The 15,724-nt window shown below is 40.8% G+C and overlaps 1 protein-coding gene across 1 annotated transcript in view; it reads right to left on the bottom strand.

Annotated features, from left to right (window-relative positions):
* Positions 1-15,724, bottom strand: part of MORC1 (MORC family CW-type zinc finger 1) — a 190,733-nt gene that overhangs the window by 171,739 nt on the left and 3,270 nt on the right. Inside the window, exons 2-3 of the mRNA XM_046003678.1 lie at positions 14,747-14,800; positions 12,123-12,157 (exon numbers count right to left, since the gene is read on the bottom strand). Coding sequence (XP_045859634.1) covers positions 12,123-12,157; positions 14,747-14,800 — 89 coding nt within the window. The remainder of the gene's footprint in view (positions 1-12,122; positions 12,158-14,746; positions 14,801-15,724) is intronic.

Here is a 15,724-nt window from a genome sequence, read left to right as displayed (position 1 = left end):
AGCACAAAGATGATGCTCAGAAAGGTGGCCAGGCTACGGTTTCACAGGACACTGCAGGGGGAAGACAGTCCTGCACCAAGAAGGCTTTAAAGTATCCTGAAACAGCTAAACATTAATAACTTATGTGTACAGTGGGGCTTGCCCTGCTCTGGAATCCGCCTGGCCTTTACACTTCAGGTGTTTTCCACCCTGGGGCTGGGAATAAAGGGAGATGGTGATGTGACTCCAGGATCCCTCTACCCACTGATCCACCTTTATGCCCTTCCACCAAAGCACTCATTCTAAAGCCAATCCAGGCCGTTCTTTAATTCTTCAGGTTCTCCTGCAGGTAGTTAATTCACATAAGAGCCATCTCTGTGTGCTTCTAGTGGCAGTAAATATTTGCCTTTTGAAAAAGCATTTGATTTTTTTTTTAAATGGTCAAGTTATTTGGAATCAATTGTGGTGATCAAGAGATATCATCAAGATAACAGAAAGTCATTTCTTGTTTAAAAAAAAAAAATGGAAAGGTGTAACCAAAACAAATGAGACTAATTTTAATGCTCAGTTTGTGATCTGGCCAATCTGGCTCAGAGAGTAATTTCAACACTTGGATATATGACTTCTACCACATCTCTCTCTCTCTCTCTCTTTTTGGATAATAGCTCGAGAAATAGCTTACACACCAAAAAACTGCCTATGCGTAAAGTGTATAGTGGGATGAACTGTGGCATATGTACATACTCATGAAATCATCATCACAATCAAGGTAGTGAACGTACCCATCACCTCAGATGTTTCCTCAGGTCACTCTACAGTCTCTCCCTTTTGTCTCCTTCCACGCCCATCCCCACACACCAACCTCAGGCAGCCACTGATTTGCTAACTCTATACCTATGCTTCAGTTGTAGCACATTTGTTAAGTCAACTCTATGTTCAACGGTCACCCCTAATCAACATTTTTTTTAAAGATTTTATTTATTTATTTGACAGAGAGAGATCACAAGTAGACAGAGAGGCAGGCAGAGAGAGAGAGAGGGAAGCAGGCTCCCCGCTGAGCAGAGAGCCTGACGCGGGACTCGATCCCAGGACCCTGAGATCACAACCTGAGCCGAAGGCAGCGGCTTAACCCACTGAGCCACCCAGGCGCCCCCTAATCAACATTTTAAAAGTCAAAGAGTGTTCAAGATAATCTATAAATAAATATATAAAACATATACCTAAGCTTTCTGGGTTCATGATTTTATGGTAACATGCCCACTTCTAATGCCCTACCACCCCCACTATTTCCCTTCCTGTCTATAAGCACTTTGGATCTTCCCTACCAATTCGTTTTCCCAGTTCTTCTCTCTGCCTGGTCCTCTGGAGTGCTTACCTCAACTCATGTATCAGAATATTCCTCCCCCACTTTGCTTTGGGCAAACCCCATTATTCAACAAAGGGAAACCAACTCTTGTGGAGTTCTTTGCCAGTGAGGTGGTTCTCAACCGTGGCTGAACATTTTAATCACACAGAGATACTCCGAATTAACTGGTCCTGGGTGAGGCTCAGGAAGAAACATCTCCCCCAATTATCCTACTGCGTATCAGCACTGGGAACCACCTGATCCAAGCCTTAGGTGGCCCTGTACAGATTTTGCAGCTCTTGGGATAAAGTCCCCATGTAAGGAACTTGCAGAAAGAAGGGAATTTCTTTGGCGAAAAGGTGGGAAAGACTCAAAATTCCCAAGAGACATATACAGTGCTTACTTTTTCTATAAACCCAAAAGAGGAACTACAAACAATCATAGCTTCGGAATGTAATATTCCCCTACTATCCACGCTGAAGCTTGGTCATGTTTATTTCAATTCCTTAAAGCTAAGAATTCTAGATAAATTTCCATTATCTGTCAAATATGCATGTCTAAAACAAACCCCAGCACCTTCTCCCTCATCAGACTTAACTTCCCCTTCTGATGTTTCCTGTTCAATAAATGTCCATCACTCTGCCATTAGGCTTCAGCTCCCCAAGTCAAAACCTCAGGATTGCCATGTCTTCTCAATTCCAACCCCTTAATGCCTTTCAAATTTGAGCATGTTCTCCATCACCATGACACTGTCCTAGCTCAGGAAACCATCATCTGTCTTCTGAATTACAGCAATAGCTGCCTCACTCCTTGTTCCTGCTAAAAGCAGAGTGCAGACCAGTATGCATTTCACAATTAATTATATGTGTCAACTTGGTTAAGCTCTGGTACCCAGCTGTTTGGTCAAACTTTAGTCTGGATATTGCTCTGAAAACATTTGTGGATATAATTAACATTTACAATCAGTTGACTTTAATACAGCAAATAACTTCCATAATATGGGTGAGCCTCATCCAATCAGTTGAAGGCCTTAAAGGCAAAGACTAAAGTTCTTCACAGAAGCAATTTTCTGCATCAAGACTGCAACACAGGTTAAAAGTACTCAATTTGGAGAGTGGAAGATGGCGGGGAAGTAGGAGGAGGCACCATTTCAACCAGAGCTAATGGCTATCGACATAGACAATATGTAAGAAAAGGAATTCAGACTAACAATTATCCAGGCAATAGCTAGGTTGGAGAAAGCCATGGATGACCAAACAGAATTGATTAGGGCAGAACTGAAAGCCACCAGGGATGATGTTCAAAATGCTCTCAATGAGTTCCAATCCAATCTAAATTCTCTAAAAGCTAGGGTAACTGAGACAGAAGATAGAATTAGTGATCTGGAGGACAAACAGATAGAGAGAAAGGATCAGGAGGAAGCCTGGAACAAACAGCTCAGAAGCCACGAAAACAGAATCAGGGAAATAAACGATGCCATGAAACGTTCCAACGTCAGAATTATTGGAATCCCTGAAGGGGTAGAAAAAGAAAGAAGTCTAGAAGATATAGTGGAAGAAGTTGTCTATGAAAATTTTCCCAATCTCACGAATGGAAACAACGTTCATGTACTAGAGGCAGAAAGATTTCCTCCCAAGATTTTAGATTCTCGAAAGTCTTCACGGCACCTTATAGTTAGAATGGGGAATTATGTTTTAAGAGAGACCCTCTTAAAAGCAGCTAGGACAAAGAAGCTTCTTACATACAGAGGAAAGCCCATTAGAATAACGTCAGACCTTTCCACAGAGACCTGGCAAGCCAGGAAGGGCTGGCAAAATATATTCAGAGTACTAAATGAGAAGAACATGCAACCAAGAATACTCTATCCAGCAAGACTGACATTTAAAATGGATGGAGAGATAAAGAGTTTCCAAGACCGGCAAGGCTTAAAAGACTATGCAACCACCAAGCCGACACTGCAGGAAATATTAAGGGGGGGTCCTATAAAAGAGAAAAAATCCTAAGAATATCATTGAACAGAAATATAGAAACAATCTATAGACAGAAAGACTTCAAAGGCAACACGATGTCAATAAAAACCTATCTCTCAATAATCACTCTCAATGTGAATGGCCTAAATGCGCCCATAAAACGACACAGGGTTGCAGACTGGATAAAACAACAGGACCCATCCATATGTTATCTACAAGAGACCCATTTTTAACCTAAGGATACACCCAGACTGAAAGTGAAGGGATGGAGAAACATCTTTCATGCCAATGGGCCTCAAAAGAAGGCCGGGGTAGCGATTCTCATATCAGATAAATTAGATTTTAAACTAAAAACTGTAGTCAGAGATACAGAAGGACACTACATAATTCTTAAAGGGACTATCCGCCAAGACGATCTAACAATTGTGAATATCTATTCCCCCAATATGGGAGCACCCAATTACATAAGAAAACTATTAATCAAGATAAAGAGTCTTATTGATATGAATACAATAATAGTAGGAGATCTTAATACGCCTCCCTCAGAAATAGACAGATCATCGAAGCAGAAAATTAATAAAGAAATAAGAGCATTGAATGAAACATTGGACCAGATGGACCTCATAGACATATACAGAACATTCCACCCTAAAACAACAGAATACTCATTCTTCTCAAGTGCACATGGAACCTTCTCCAGAATAGACCACATACTGGGTCACAAAGCAGGACTCAACCGATACCAAAAGACTGACATTATTCCCTGCATATTCTCCGATCACAATGCTTTGAAACTGGAGCTCAATCACAAGGAAAAGTTCAGAAGGAACTCAAACACCTGGAAGCTAAAGACCACCTTGCTTAAGAATGCTTGGATCAACCAGGAGATCAAAGATGAACTTAAACAATTCATGGAAACCAATGAGAATGAAGACACCTCGGTCCAAAACCTATGGGATACAGCAAAGGCGGTTCTAACGGGGAAATACATAGCCATCCAAGCCTCTCTCAAAAACATTGAAAAATCCAGAATACACCAGCTGTCTCTACACCTTAAAGAACTGGAGAATCAACAACAAATCAAACCAACTCCACATGCAAGAAGGGAAATAATCAAGATTAGAGCAGAGATCAATGAGGTAGAAACGAGAGATACAGTAGAACGTATCAATGAAACTAGAAGCTGGTTTTTTGAAAGAATCAATAAGATCGATAAACCATTGGCCACACTAATCAAAAGAAAAGAGAGAAAGCCCAAATTAATAAAATTATGAATGAAAAGGGAGAGATCACAACTAACACCAAGGAAATAGAAACAATCATCAGAAATTATTACCAACAGTTATATGCCAATAAGCTAAGCAACCTAGATGAAATGGATGCATTCCTGGAAAGCTACAAACTCCCAAAATTGAACCAGGAAGAAACTGACAACCTGAATAGACCGATATCTAGTAATGAGATTGAAGCAGTGATCAAAAACCTCCCAAAAAACAAGAGCCCAGGACCTGACGGATTCCCTGGGGAATTCTACCAAACTTTCAAAGAAGAAATAACACCAATTCTCCTGAAGCTGTTCCAAAAAATTGAAGCAGAAGGAAAACTTTCAGACTCTTTTTATGAAACCAGCATTACCCTGATCCCAAAACCAGGCAAAGACCCTACCAAAAAGGAGAATTTCAGACCAATATCACTGATGAATATGGATGCAAAGATTCTCAACAAGATCCTAGCAAACAGGATCCAGCAGCACATTAAAAAGATTATCCACCATGACCAGGTGGGATTCATCCCTGGGTTGCAAGGTTGGTTCAACATTCGCAAATCAATCAATGTGATAGAACAAATCAATAAGAGAAGAGAGAAGAACCACATGGTCCTCTCAATTGATGCAGAAAAAGCATTTGACAAAATCCAGCATCCGTTCCTGATGAAAACGCTTCAAAGTATAGGGATAGAGGGAACATTCCTGAACTTCATAAAATCTATCTATGAAAGACCCACAGCAAATATCATCCTCAATGGGAAAAAGCTTGCAGCCTTCCCGTTGAGATCAGGAACACGACAAGGATGCCCACTCTCACCACTCTTATTCAACATAGTATTAGAAGTTCTAGCAACGGCAATCAGACAACAAAGAGAAATAAAAGGTATCCAAATTGGCAATGAAGAAGTCAAACTCTCTCTCTTCGCAGATGACATGATTCTTTATATGGAAAACCCCAAAGACTCCACCCCCAAACTACTAGAACTCATACAGCAATTCAGTAACGTGGCAGGATACAAAGTCAATGTACAGAAATCAGTGGCTTTCTTATACACTAACAATGAAAATACAGAAAGGGAAATTAGAGAATCGATTCCATTTACTATAGCACCAAGAACCATAAGATACCTGGGCATAAACCTAACCAGAGAAGTAAAGGACCTGTACTCGAGGAACTACAGAACACTCATGAAAGAAATTGAAGAAGACACAAAAAGATGGAAGACTGTTCCATGCTCTTGGATTGGAAGAATAAACATTGTTAAAATGTCTATACTGCCTAGAGCAATCTATACTTTTAATGCCATTCCGATCAAAATTCCACCGATATTTTTCAAAGAGCTGGAGCAAATAATCCTAAAATTTGTATGGAGTCAGAAGAGACCCCGAATTGCTAAGGAAATGTTGAAAAACAAAAACAAAACTGGCGGCATCACGTTACCCGATTTCAAGCTTTACTACAAAGCTGTGATCACCAAGACAGCGTGGTACTGGCATAAAAACAGACACATAGACCAGTGGAACAGAGTGGAGAGCCCAGATATGGACCCTCAACTCTATGGTCAAATAATCTTCGACAAAACAGGAAAAAATATTCAATGGAAAAAAGACAGTCTCTTCAATAAATGGTGCTGGGAAAACTGGACAGCGATATGTAGAAGAATGAAACTCGACCATTCTCTTACACCGTACACAAAGATAAACTCGAAATGGATAAAAGACCTCAACGTGAGACAGGAATCTATCAGAATCCTAGAGGAGAACATAGGCAGTAACCTCTTCGATATCAGCCACAGCAACTTCTTTCAAGATATGTCTCCAAAGGCCAAGGAAACAAAAGCAAAAATGAACTTTTGGGACTTCATCAAGATCAAAAGCTTCTGCACAGCAAAGGAAAGAGTCAACAAAACAAAGAGGCAACCCACGGAATGGGAGAAGATATTTGCAAATGACAGTACAGACAAAAGGTTGATATCCAGGATCTATAAAGAACTTCTCAAACTCAACATACACAAAACAGATAATCATATCGAAAAATGGGCCGAAGATATGAACAGACACTTCTCCAACAAAGACATACAAATGGCTATCAGACACATGAAAAATGTTCATCATCACTAGCCATCAGGGAGATTCAAATTAAAACAACATTGAGATACCACCTAACACCAGTTAGAATGGCCAAAATTAGCAAGACAGGAAACAACACGTGTTGGAGAGGATGTGGAGAAAGGGGAACCCTCTTACACTGTTGGTGGGAATGCAAGTTAGTGCAGCCACTTTGGAGAACAGTGTGGAGATTCCTGAAGAAATTAAAAATAGAGCTTCCCTATGACCCTGCAATCGCACTGCTGGGTATTTACCCCAAAGATACAGATGTTGAAAAGAAGGGCCATTTGTACCCCAATGTTTATTGCAGCAATGGCTACGGTCGCCAAACTGTGGAAAGAACCAAGATGCCCTTCAACAGATGAATGGATAAGGAAGATGTGGTCCATATACACAATGGAGTATTATGCCTCCATCAGAAAGGACGAATACCCAACTTTTGTAACAACATGGACGGGACTGGAAGAGATTATGCTGAGCGAAATAAGTCAAGCAGAGAGAGTCAAGTATCATATGGTCTCACTTATTTGTGGAGCATAACAAATAACATGGAGGACATGGGGAGATGGAGAGGAGAGGGAGTTGAGGGAAACTGGAAGGGGAGATGAACCATGAGAGACTATGGACTCTGAAAAACTAGAGGGCTATGATGGGGTGGCGGGGGGGGGGGGGTGGGAGGTTGAGGAACCAGGCGGTGGGTAATAGGGAGGGCACATACTGCATGGAGCACTGGGTGTGGTGCCAAAACAATGAACACTGTTATACTGTAAATAAACAAATAAAAATTAAAAAAAAAAAAAAAGACTGCAACACAGAAATTGCACTTGAGTTTCTAGGCTGCTGGCCTACCCTGAAGATGAAGAACTTGAGAATGCAACACAAACTCTTAGCTGGATTTCCAACCTGTCAGCTGCCCCACAGATTTCAGATGTGCCAGCCCTCACCCCACAATCGTGTGAGTCAATTCCTTAAAATCTCTCCTTCTCACCCTCCCCAAACACTCTGTCAATAGCTATAGATGTAGACAGATACAGATATATATCAATATAGCAACACACATACATACCTACAGAGGAGGGAGGCAGATCAGATCTGTCGATCTGTCTGTCTACCTGTCTGTCCATGTAGCTATCTCGTACAGATTGTTTCTCTGTAGAACCCTGACAATTACACTCTCCAAGCTCACCTCTTGTCATTCCCTTCCCACACCCATACTGCAAACTTCCACTTCCATGCAAATATTCTCCCTAACTAACCTTAAGCATCGCAAACGTTTTTGCAACTCCACCGGTGTTCTATGTTCTCTCCAAATTCAAGCCCCTGCATATATTCCCCCCTTTTCCCTTTCTGCCCCTGATTTACCAGGTGGAAAACTATTTCCCCTATAGGTCTTTAGATCCAATAAGGTTCCTTCTAGGACAACTTCCTCATTCCTACACATCATCAGGAGCCCACAATGAACATTTTCTTTGTAGTTTGTGTTCCCCACTTTCTTATGCATCTCTTTCTCTTTCAAACTGTTGGCTCTTACTTTTTAAAACACAGTATCCTCAGGGGCGCCTGGGTGGCTCAGTGGGTTAAAGCCTCTGCCTTCCGCTCAGGTCATGATCCCAGGATCCTGGGATCAAGCCCTGCATCGGGCTCTCTGCTTGGCAGGGAGCCTGCTTCCTCCTCTCTCTCTGCCTGCCTCTCTGCCTACTTGTGATCTCTGTCTGTCAAATAAATAAATAAAATCTTAAAAAAATAAAACACAGTAGCCTCAGAGATGTGGTGAAAGCTAAGGGCCCTCCACCAATGAAGTGAATATATACAGCGTACTTTCTACAGACCCCCACGCTAGGATGGGGTCTTTCTTAAGAGCAGGCGCTACATGCTTAACACTTAACCTAGTGCCTGCCACTTGGTAAGCACTTAAAAAAATTTTTAACTGCAAATCCACATTTACTAGAACCAGTACATATGAACAGATAAACAACAATGGCCAAACATGTTTAGTTTGAACTTTATGGTCCTACCTCAAGTTACCTGAAGAAAACTTAAGATTGAAAAGTAGGGGCACCTGGTTGGCTCAGTGGGTTAAGCCTCTGCCTTGGGCTCAGGTCATGATCCCAGGTTCCTGGGATCGAGCCCCACATCGGAATCCCTGCTCAGCTCTCTCTCTGCCTACTTGTGATCTGTCAAATAAATAAATAAAATCTTTAAAAAATATATTGAGGGCGCCTGTGGCTCAGTGGGTTAAGCCGCTGCTGTCTGCTCAGGTCATCATCTCAGGGTCCTGGGATTGAGTCCTGCATCGGGCTCTCTGCTCAGCAGGGAGCCTGCTTCCCTCTCTCTCTCTCTCTGCCTGCCTCTCTATCTACTTGTGATCTCTCTCTGTCAAATAAATAAATAAAATCTTTAAAAAATATATATTGAAAAGTAATTCAGGGGCTTCAGTACATAATCTGAAGACTGGCTCAATGCTTAGATTAATTATTTATCCCCATATCAATTCTAACTATTGCTGTATAAGCCCTGACCCTGGCCTCTTACTTTTTTAAGAAAAATCGATTTGCTAAGTTGATAGCCATATTGTGATTTGCAGCAATAAAAAAAAATTATAACATGATAGGTGCTTTTTTTTATGAATAGGCAATTTAAAACCAAAAACTGTAAGTTCAGTTTTTCACAAAACACATAACCTAAATAAAGGTTATTTAGGTGTCATTCTGAAGTCAAATGGCAAAGACTGTGTGTGTGTGTGTGTGAGAGAGAGAGAGAGAGAGAGCGCCAATTGTTAGAGAAAATTGGGGAAATGAGTACAGCCATGACCTGCTGGTGTCCTGCTACAAACCCTAAAGAACATAACATGGGAATCCCAATGACATTTGTTGTGCTTTGTAATTCTGTATCATTCTTCTCAACCCTCCAACCCTTCATCAATAATATGTGAGCTCTGGGGGCACCTGGGTGGCTCAGTCAGTCAAGCTTCTACCTTCACCTCAGGTCATGATCCCGGAGTCCTGGGATCAAACCCAAATCAGGCTCCCTGCTCAGTTGGGAGCCTGCTTCCCCCTCTGCCTCTGCCCCTTCCTTCCCCCGACCTCGTGTCACTCTCTCACGTGCTCTCTCTTACATAAATAAATAATATCTTCAAAAATATATATGTGTGTGCTTTGAATGAAATGCAGCCTAAATCTTTTCTCCTTCTCCATTTCTAGGACCACTTCCTTAGTTCCAATTCTCATGAAATCTTCCATAGGTCATTTCCATAGCCCCACACCCCTGCTAACCCATCATTCACACTTCTAAGGATCACCCTGCATCCTACGGCTGGAGTAACTTTCTTTGAAAAGTGCACATTTCTAATTTGCCAAATGCTGTTGCTCAAAATTCTTCAGCAGTCACCGTCTATAGAAAGAAACCTTAGCATGGCATTGAAGGTGCTCATCTCTTTGGATCTAACAATTAGCTTTATCAACCTGGCCTACTCATTGTTCTCTGACTGCTTTTTCTCCAAATACCTACACAGTTCGCTCCCTCAACTCGTTCAGGTCTTTGCCCAGACACCACCTGGTTAGAGAAACTCTCCCTGCTCACATCATGAAAAATAGTACACCCTGCTGATTGCTCTTTGTTCTCTTCTCCCACTTTCTTTATCCTTTTAGCACTTTTCATAGCCTGGTGTATCATTTGTTCACTTCCTGTCTCTCTCCCCCTCATGAGAACATACATTCCTGACAACATGTATTTAGTCACACATGTGGCTCTATCCCTAGCACCTGGTTTATTCATGACAGACACTCAATAAACTGTTATTGAATAAATGAATCTCTAAAACGGTCTACTTCCATTCTCTTTCTCACAATAATTTCTCAGACAGGGATATTCTTTTTTTTTTTTTTTAATATTTGACAAAAACTACATCTATATGTTGGGCCCTAGCTCTTTAATATGAGGTATTCTTTCTCTGTGTTCCTACCATACTTTGAGCCTCTCCTGGGCAAGAAACACTTAATCTTATACTATCTAATGGGATACATAAGGGAAGACCACTTTTTCACCACTACTGGTATTTCCTTCCATGTGGAATGGAGTGACATTAATATTAGTAGAGGCGCCCTTCTCTGTCCCTTGACTCACTTCTCACTCATCTGACCGGTAACCTAGGGAAGACTCATCTCGGGAGGCTCAGTTCAAATCTCTCCAGCTCTCATGTTCCCTCCTGGGAGTGAGCTGCCTGCAGAGTGCATGAGCTCTGCTCTGCTCACTCCAGGCGGACCCGTGTTCAGGGGAAGCCTGACTCCACAGGTTGGGCAAGTATCTGATTCTGGGGTATGACCAGCAAATCCGCTGGATGTCTCACGCTAACCTCCACTTGTGAATAATAAAGACTTTTTTGAAAAGTCTTTATTTAAAAATAAAGTCTTTATTGAAAAATATTGAAAAATAAAGCATTTTTGAATGAATAATGAAGACTGACCCTCTTGACCTTCTCAAACTTTTCAGAACCTGAAGAGTTCTGAAGAGTTCTGGAGAAAGGGAAGAAGAGCGTTCATTTATTATGTTTTCTCAGATGTCTCAAGATGTCCATGTCTCTCTGCCTCATGAACCGGAAGCACTCACTTAACACGGGATTTTCTTTTTCTTTTTAGTATGCTTCATGCCAAATGTGGGGCTTGAACTCACAACTCTGAAATCAAGATTTGAGATCAAGAGTTGGATGCTGTACCAACGGAGCCATCCAGGCGCTCCACAGGATCTTAAACACTTAAAAAATTGAACTGAACTGAGCTGCTTTTTCATTATAGATACAGATTGACATCATGGACCATATATTCTTGCCTGTGACCAACAGCCAATGTTTACAGGAGAGCTGACAGAATCAGGGTTGGGGATCAGTTTTAACACTGCAGACATTTATCCAGGCAGTATTAAATACAAGACTGGATCCCAGAACCTAAATTCACGTGCATCATATTCTAATGAAATGAACTATTAAGTACAATAAGTATTTGGTGACTAAAAATGAAGTCAGTGAAAAAAACATATCCTGCTTGAATTTTAGAGCCCTCAAACATTCATGCTTCACATTCACTTACATGTTTTAAAACTGGGATAAGTTGAGAATGATGAACACTTAATTATGAATAACCATTAAGTTAATGTGCTTTTTAAAATAAAACTGTTTTCTTGTGGCAGGCAAATTGACTGTTCCACATCACTCTGATACTTTCACAAAACCCTGGAAGATCTAATTTTGTAAATGGGTCCCCTAACAAGTGAACAATTCCACTCTCAGAGTATACTTTTCTCAACCTGGCTCCCCATAGGGTCACTGTACTCACAAAGCACTTAAATTACATTAAAAATCTATAAAAAGTGCTTTGATTTCATGAAATAAAATAAAAGCAAAATAACTATAGGTTTTTCCATTAGAAGGGGAAAAAAAAAAGAAAACAAATATGCTCACCTGAAAATACATCAAGTCTTGCAGCCCCTGCATCTCTGGAAACAATATAAAAATATCACTGCTTCAATATGAAATTATGTTTTGAAAAATTACATTAATCTGAATTGCTTACGTGATGTATAACCTATTGTCAGATAGCAAACAATAGAGAAATCCACTTAAATGGCTTCAAAACAATTACTAAAATGTTTCACTCTACATTTATGTACTAAGACCTATGATCACTCGTAATTTGAGAATGTTACAAAACCTGAAACTTGGAAATTTGAAAGAGAAGATGGAATTTAATGGTAGTTACACAAAAGCTCACCAAAAATGGAAATGAATATTAAAAAAAAAAAACCTTGTTGGATAATAATCCATAAATTGCAGACAGATTTTCATGTTATATTTTAGTTCCCCAAAAAATGATAAGAAAAAGCAAATTACTAACTAATATGTACTGCGTGATCACATATGTTTTTGAAGAACATATATGATATGCATGTCCATATATGTAAGGAAATAAAACAGTGGTTTTCTCTAGATTGGAGGTTGACAAATTATGGTCCAAAAGCCAAATGGGGCCCACTAACTGTTTTTATAAATAAAGTTTTATTGGAACACAATCATGTCCATTCATTTATATATTGCCTATGGTGGCCTTCACAGCACAATGGCAAAGTTGAGTAGTTTCAACAGGGAACACACAGCCTGCATAGGAAGAAATATTTACTTTCTGGTCTTTTACAGAGAAGCATGCTGATACCGCCTCCCCTGCCATGTATGAGATTACTGATGACTTTCTTTTTCTTATTATTTTCTCAATTTTCTACAATTCACAGATATTGTGTATTTTCTTAAATTATTTTTTTAAGAAGAAATCTCAGAAGAAAAAGAACAAGAGCCAAAAGATCCTGGGTTCAGTGTGAGGGGTGAAGACAATGAGGACAGCGGTCTTAGCTGATGCAGCAGTAGAGGTGTTGAGTAAGGGAAGCTCAGAATAATAACCACCACTGGGACTCTAACCAGGAAATTTGAGGCTCTCTCAAAACTTCCGTCAATTCCAACCCACAACTATACCAGGTAAGTCTGAGTAGGTACAATGGCTTGTTCTACAAACCTTCAAATTTGGCCCCTTAGCTCCTTCCTTTAGCCAACAGCTTTCATAAGCTCTTCCTTTATGGAAATTCGGGAGGTACTACTGCCATTTCATGGAGCGTTTTCTGTGGCTCAAGTAAGCACTCAAGTATTTTTAAGCCTCTCTTAATCCTTACCACAATCCCATGACACAAGAGTATCATTGTCTCCATTATATAATTATACTTTATACATAACACCATGCACATGATAGGTGCTCAGTAAATGCCACTGCTGCCCTGAAATGGAAGTTTTTCAAAGAAAGAGTTTCTTCATAGAAAAATTCCATGGAATAAGACAGAAAAATCATTCACCTCTACAGCATATTAAGACATTTTATAGGGTTACCTGCATGACTCAGTTAGTTAAGCGACTGCCTTGGGCTCAAGTCACAGTCCCAGGGTCCTGGGATCGAGTCCTGCATCAGGCTCCCCGCTCAACAGGGAGCCTGCTTCTCCCTCTCCTTCTACGTGCCGCTCCCTCCGCTTGTGCTCTGCCTCTCTTAGTCAAATATTTTTTTTAAAGATTTTATTTATTACAATGAGAGAGGGAACACAAGCAGGGAGAGTGGGAGAGGGAGAAGCAGGCCTCCCCACAAAGCAGGCAGGGAGCCCGATGCGGGGCTTTATCTCAGGACCCTGGGATCACGACCTGAGTCGAAGGCAGAGGCTTAACCACTGAGCCACCCAGGCACCCCAATAAAATATTTTTTAAATACATTTTTAATAAGTTTTATAGTTTAACCCTGGTACTTTCTCTCTCATCAGCTGTCGTATCAGGAAGAGGCCCCCAACCATCTCTTCCTATACTGGCACATTTTTTGCCTGATGTCTACAATATTGTTTTAATATCCTCAGTTTTAATTTTGACAACCACAGGAAACCATAAAACTCTCAAATAAAATGATATAAACAAATTTCTTAGAATAACACAGGAACTTCATGAAGACCTTCTTCAAGAGAACAACTAAGCATCTTTAATAAATCTATGAAACAGCTTCATGTGATATCAATTATTAGCATCTGAGCAGCCTTGGCAAACTCCAAAGTCTGCTGAAGACAGAGGAACTGGTTTGTCCAGGCTGGCTACGGGGACCACTGGGAACAGCAGCGCTGAAGGCACAGACTAGTTAGTCCCAAGAGTGCACGTGCTATGCCACCTGAGCCCAGTGACTAACCTTGGGGCTGCTACTTCTAATCTTTAAAGAAAAAGCAGGGGGGAGGTGAGGGGTGAAGGAAAGGGATGCAGATTTCTTGTGTGGCACCTCCTGTTTCTTAAACTTTATAAGCAATCCCTTCTTTCCTTTTTCTTTATAACTCCCATGCAAACTCACCCTGAGTCAAACAGGAAACAGGCTAGACTTGGTCAGAGCCCTGACCATTTACAGATGCTGCTTTGAGAATTGTTTTATTGATCACATTTCTCTCACTCCCCAGGGTCTGAAGTCAATTTTTCTTTGCCACTCTCCTTCTACCACATAGGGGTGGTTTACAGATGAGCTTTACCTTGCATTGTCCAGCAATTCGGCCAGCGCTCCAAAAAGGAAACTGTGCGTGGTGCTGATGAAGAAAGAGGGAAAGCCGAAAGTTAAATCAACTCTGTAATGAGTGTAAAAACTTCAGGATACTCGCAGACAAACCTTCTCCAGTTCAGGACAGGTAATCAATTAAGGACTCATTCTAGAAACAACTTTCTCAGCACGGTAAAGATTCTGAAGTAGATGCGGTCTATTACAAAGCCAAGGCTAAGAACATGATTGCCAAAATAGCTTGTCTGTTCCTAATAAAACACAGACTTCAAGGACTTTACTGTACTTACAGCAAATTCTGATGTTTTCAAATTGCTTCATAAGCATTCACTGAAGTTTTTTTGGAGAACTTGTCATTAAAATTGTATTATCTAAGGTCAAATTATTTCTGAAAGATCTTGATCAAAATCTTGGCACACCAGAAGGCCTTAAGGCTCCATCTGCAGACACAGTCACTGGCAGGGACCCCTGTTTGTGCCACTAATCCTCTCTTCATATTTTTCTGAAGGCCCTTTTCTCCTCTGAATTACCTGCGGTCACTCTTCCCTGTACCCCTCATGCTAGGTCCTGGGTAGACAGTCATCATTTGGGGCCCACACTTGCTTTTCATTTCCTGATGTAGATATTTCAGTCAGCAACTCTATCACAGCATTAAGGGAAGATTCAGTCTGCAATTTTCTTTTTTATATTTAGTAAACGGTAGCAGAAGCAGGAGAGACCCACTGATCAAAAAACATCTGCTCGTTTGTACAGAAGAAAGATCATCGGCAATGTCTCTGAGATTCTAAAAACCTTATGCCACAAGACAACATATTAGCCAAAAGTTTATTTCATTTTTAAGGTTTATTTATTTACTTTAGAGAGAAAGAGCATAGGCTAGTGAGCGGGGGAGGGGCAAAGGGAGAGAAAGAATCCTCAAGCAGACTGAGCAGGAAGCCCAAGTCGGGGCTGGATC

This window comes from Meles meles, chromosome 4, assembly GCF_922984935.1.
Source record: "Meles meles chromosome 4, mMelMel3.1 paternal haplotype, whole genome shotgun sequence".
Classification (NCBI taxonomy): domain Eukaryota; kingdom Metazoa; phylum Chordata; class Mammalia; order Carnivora; family Mustelidae; genus Meles; species Meles meles.
The sequence above is the reverse complement of the archived record's forward strand: the minus strand, read 5'-3'. Positions and strand labels throughout refer to the sequence as shown.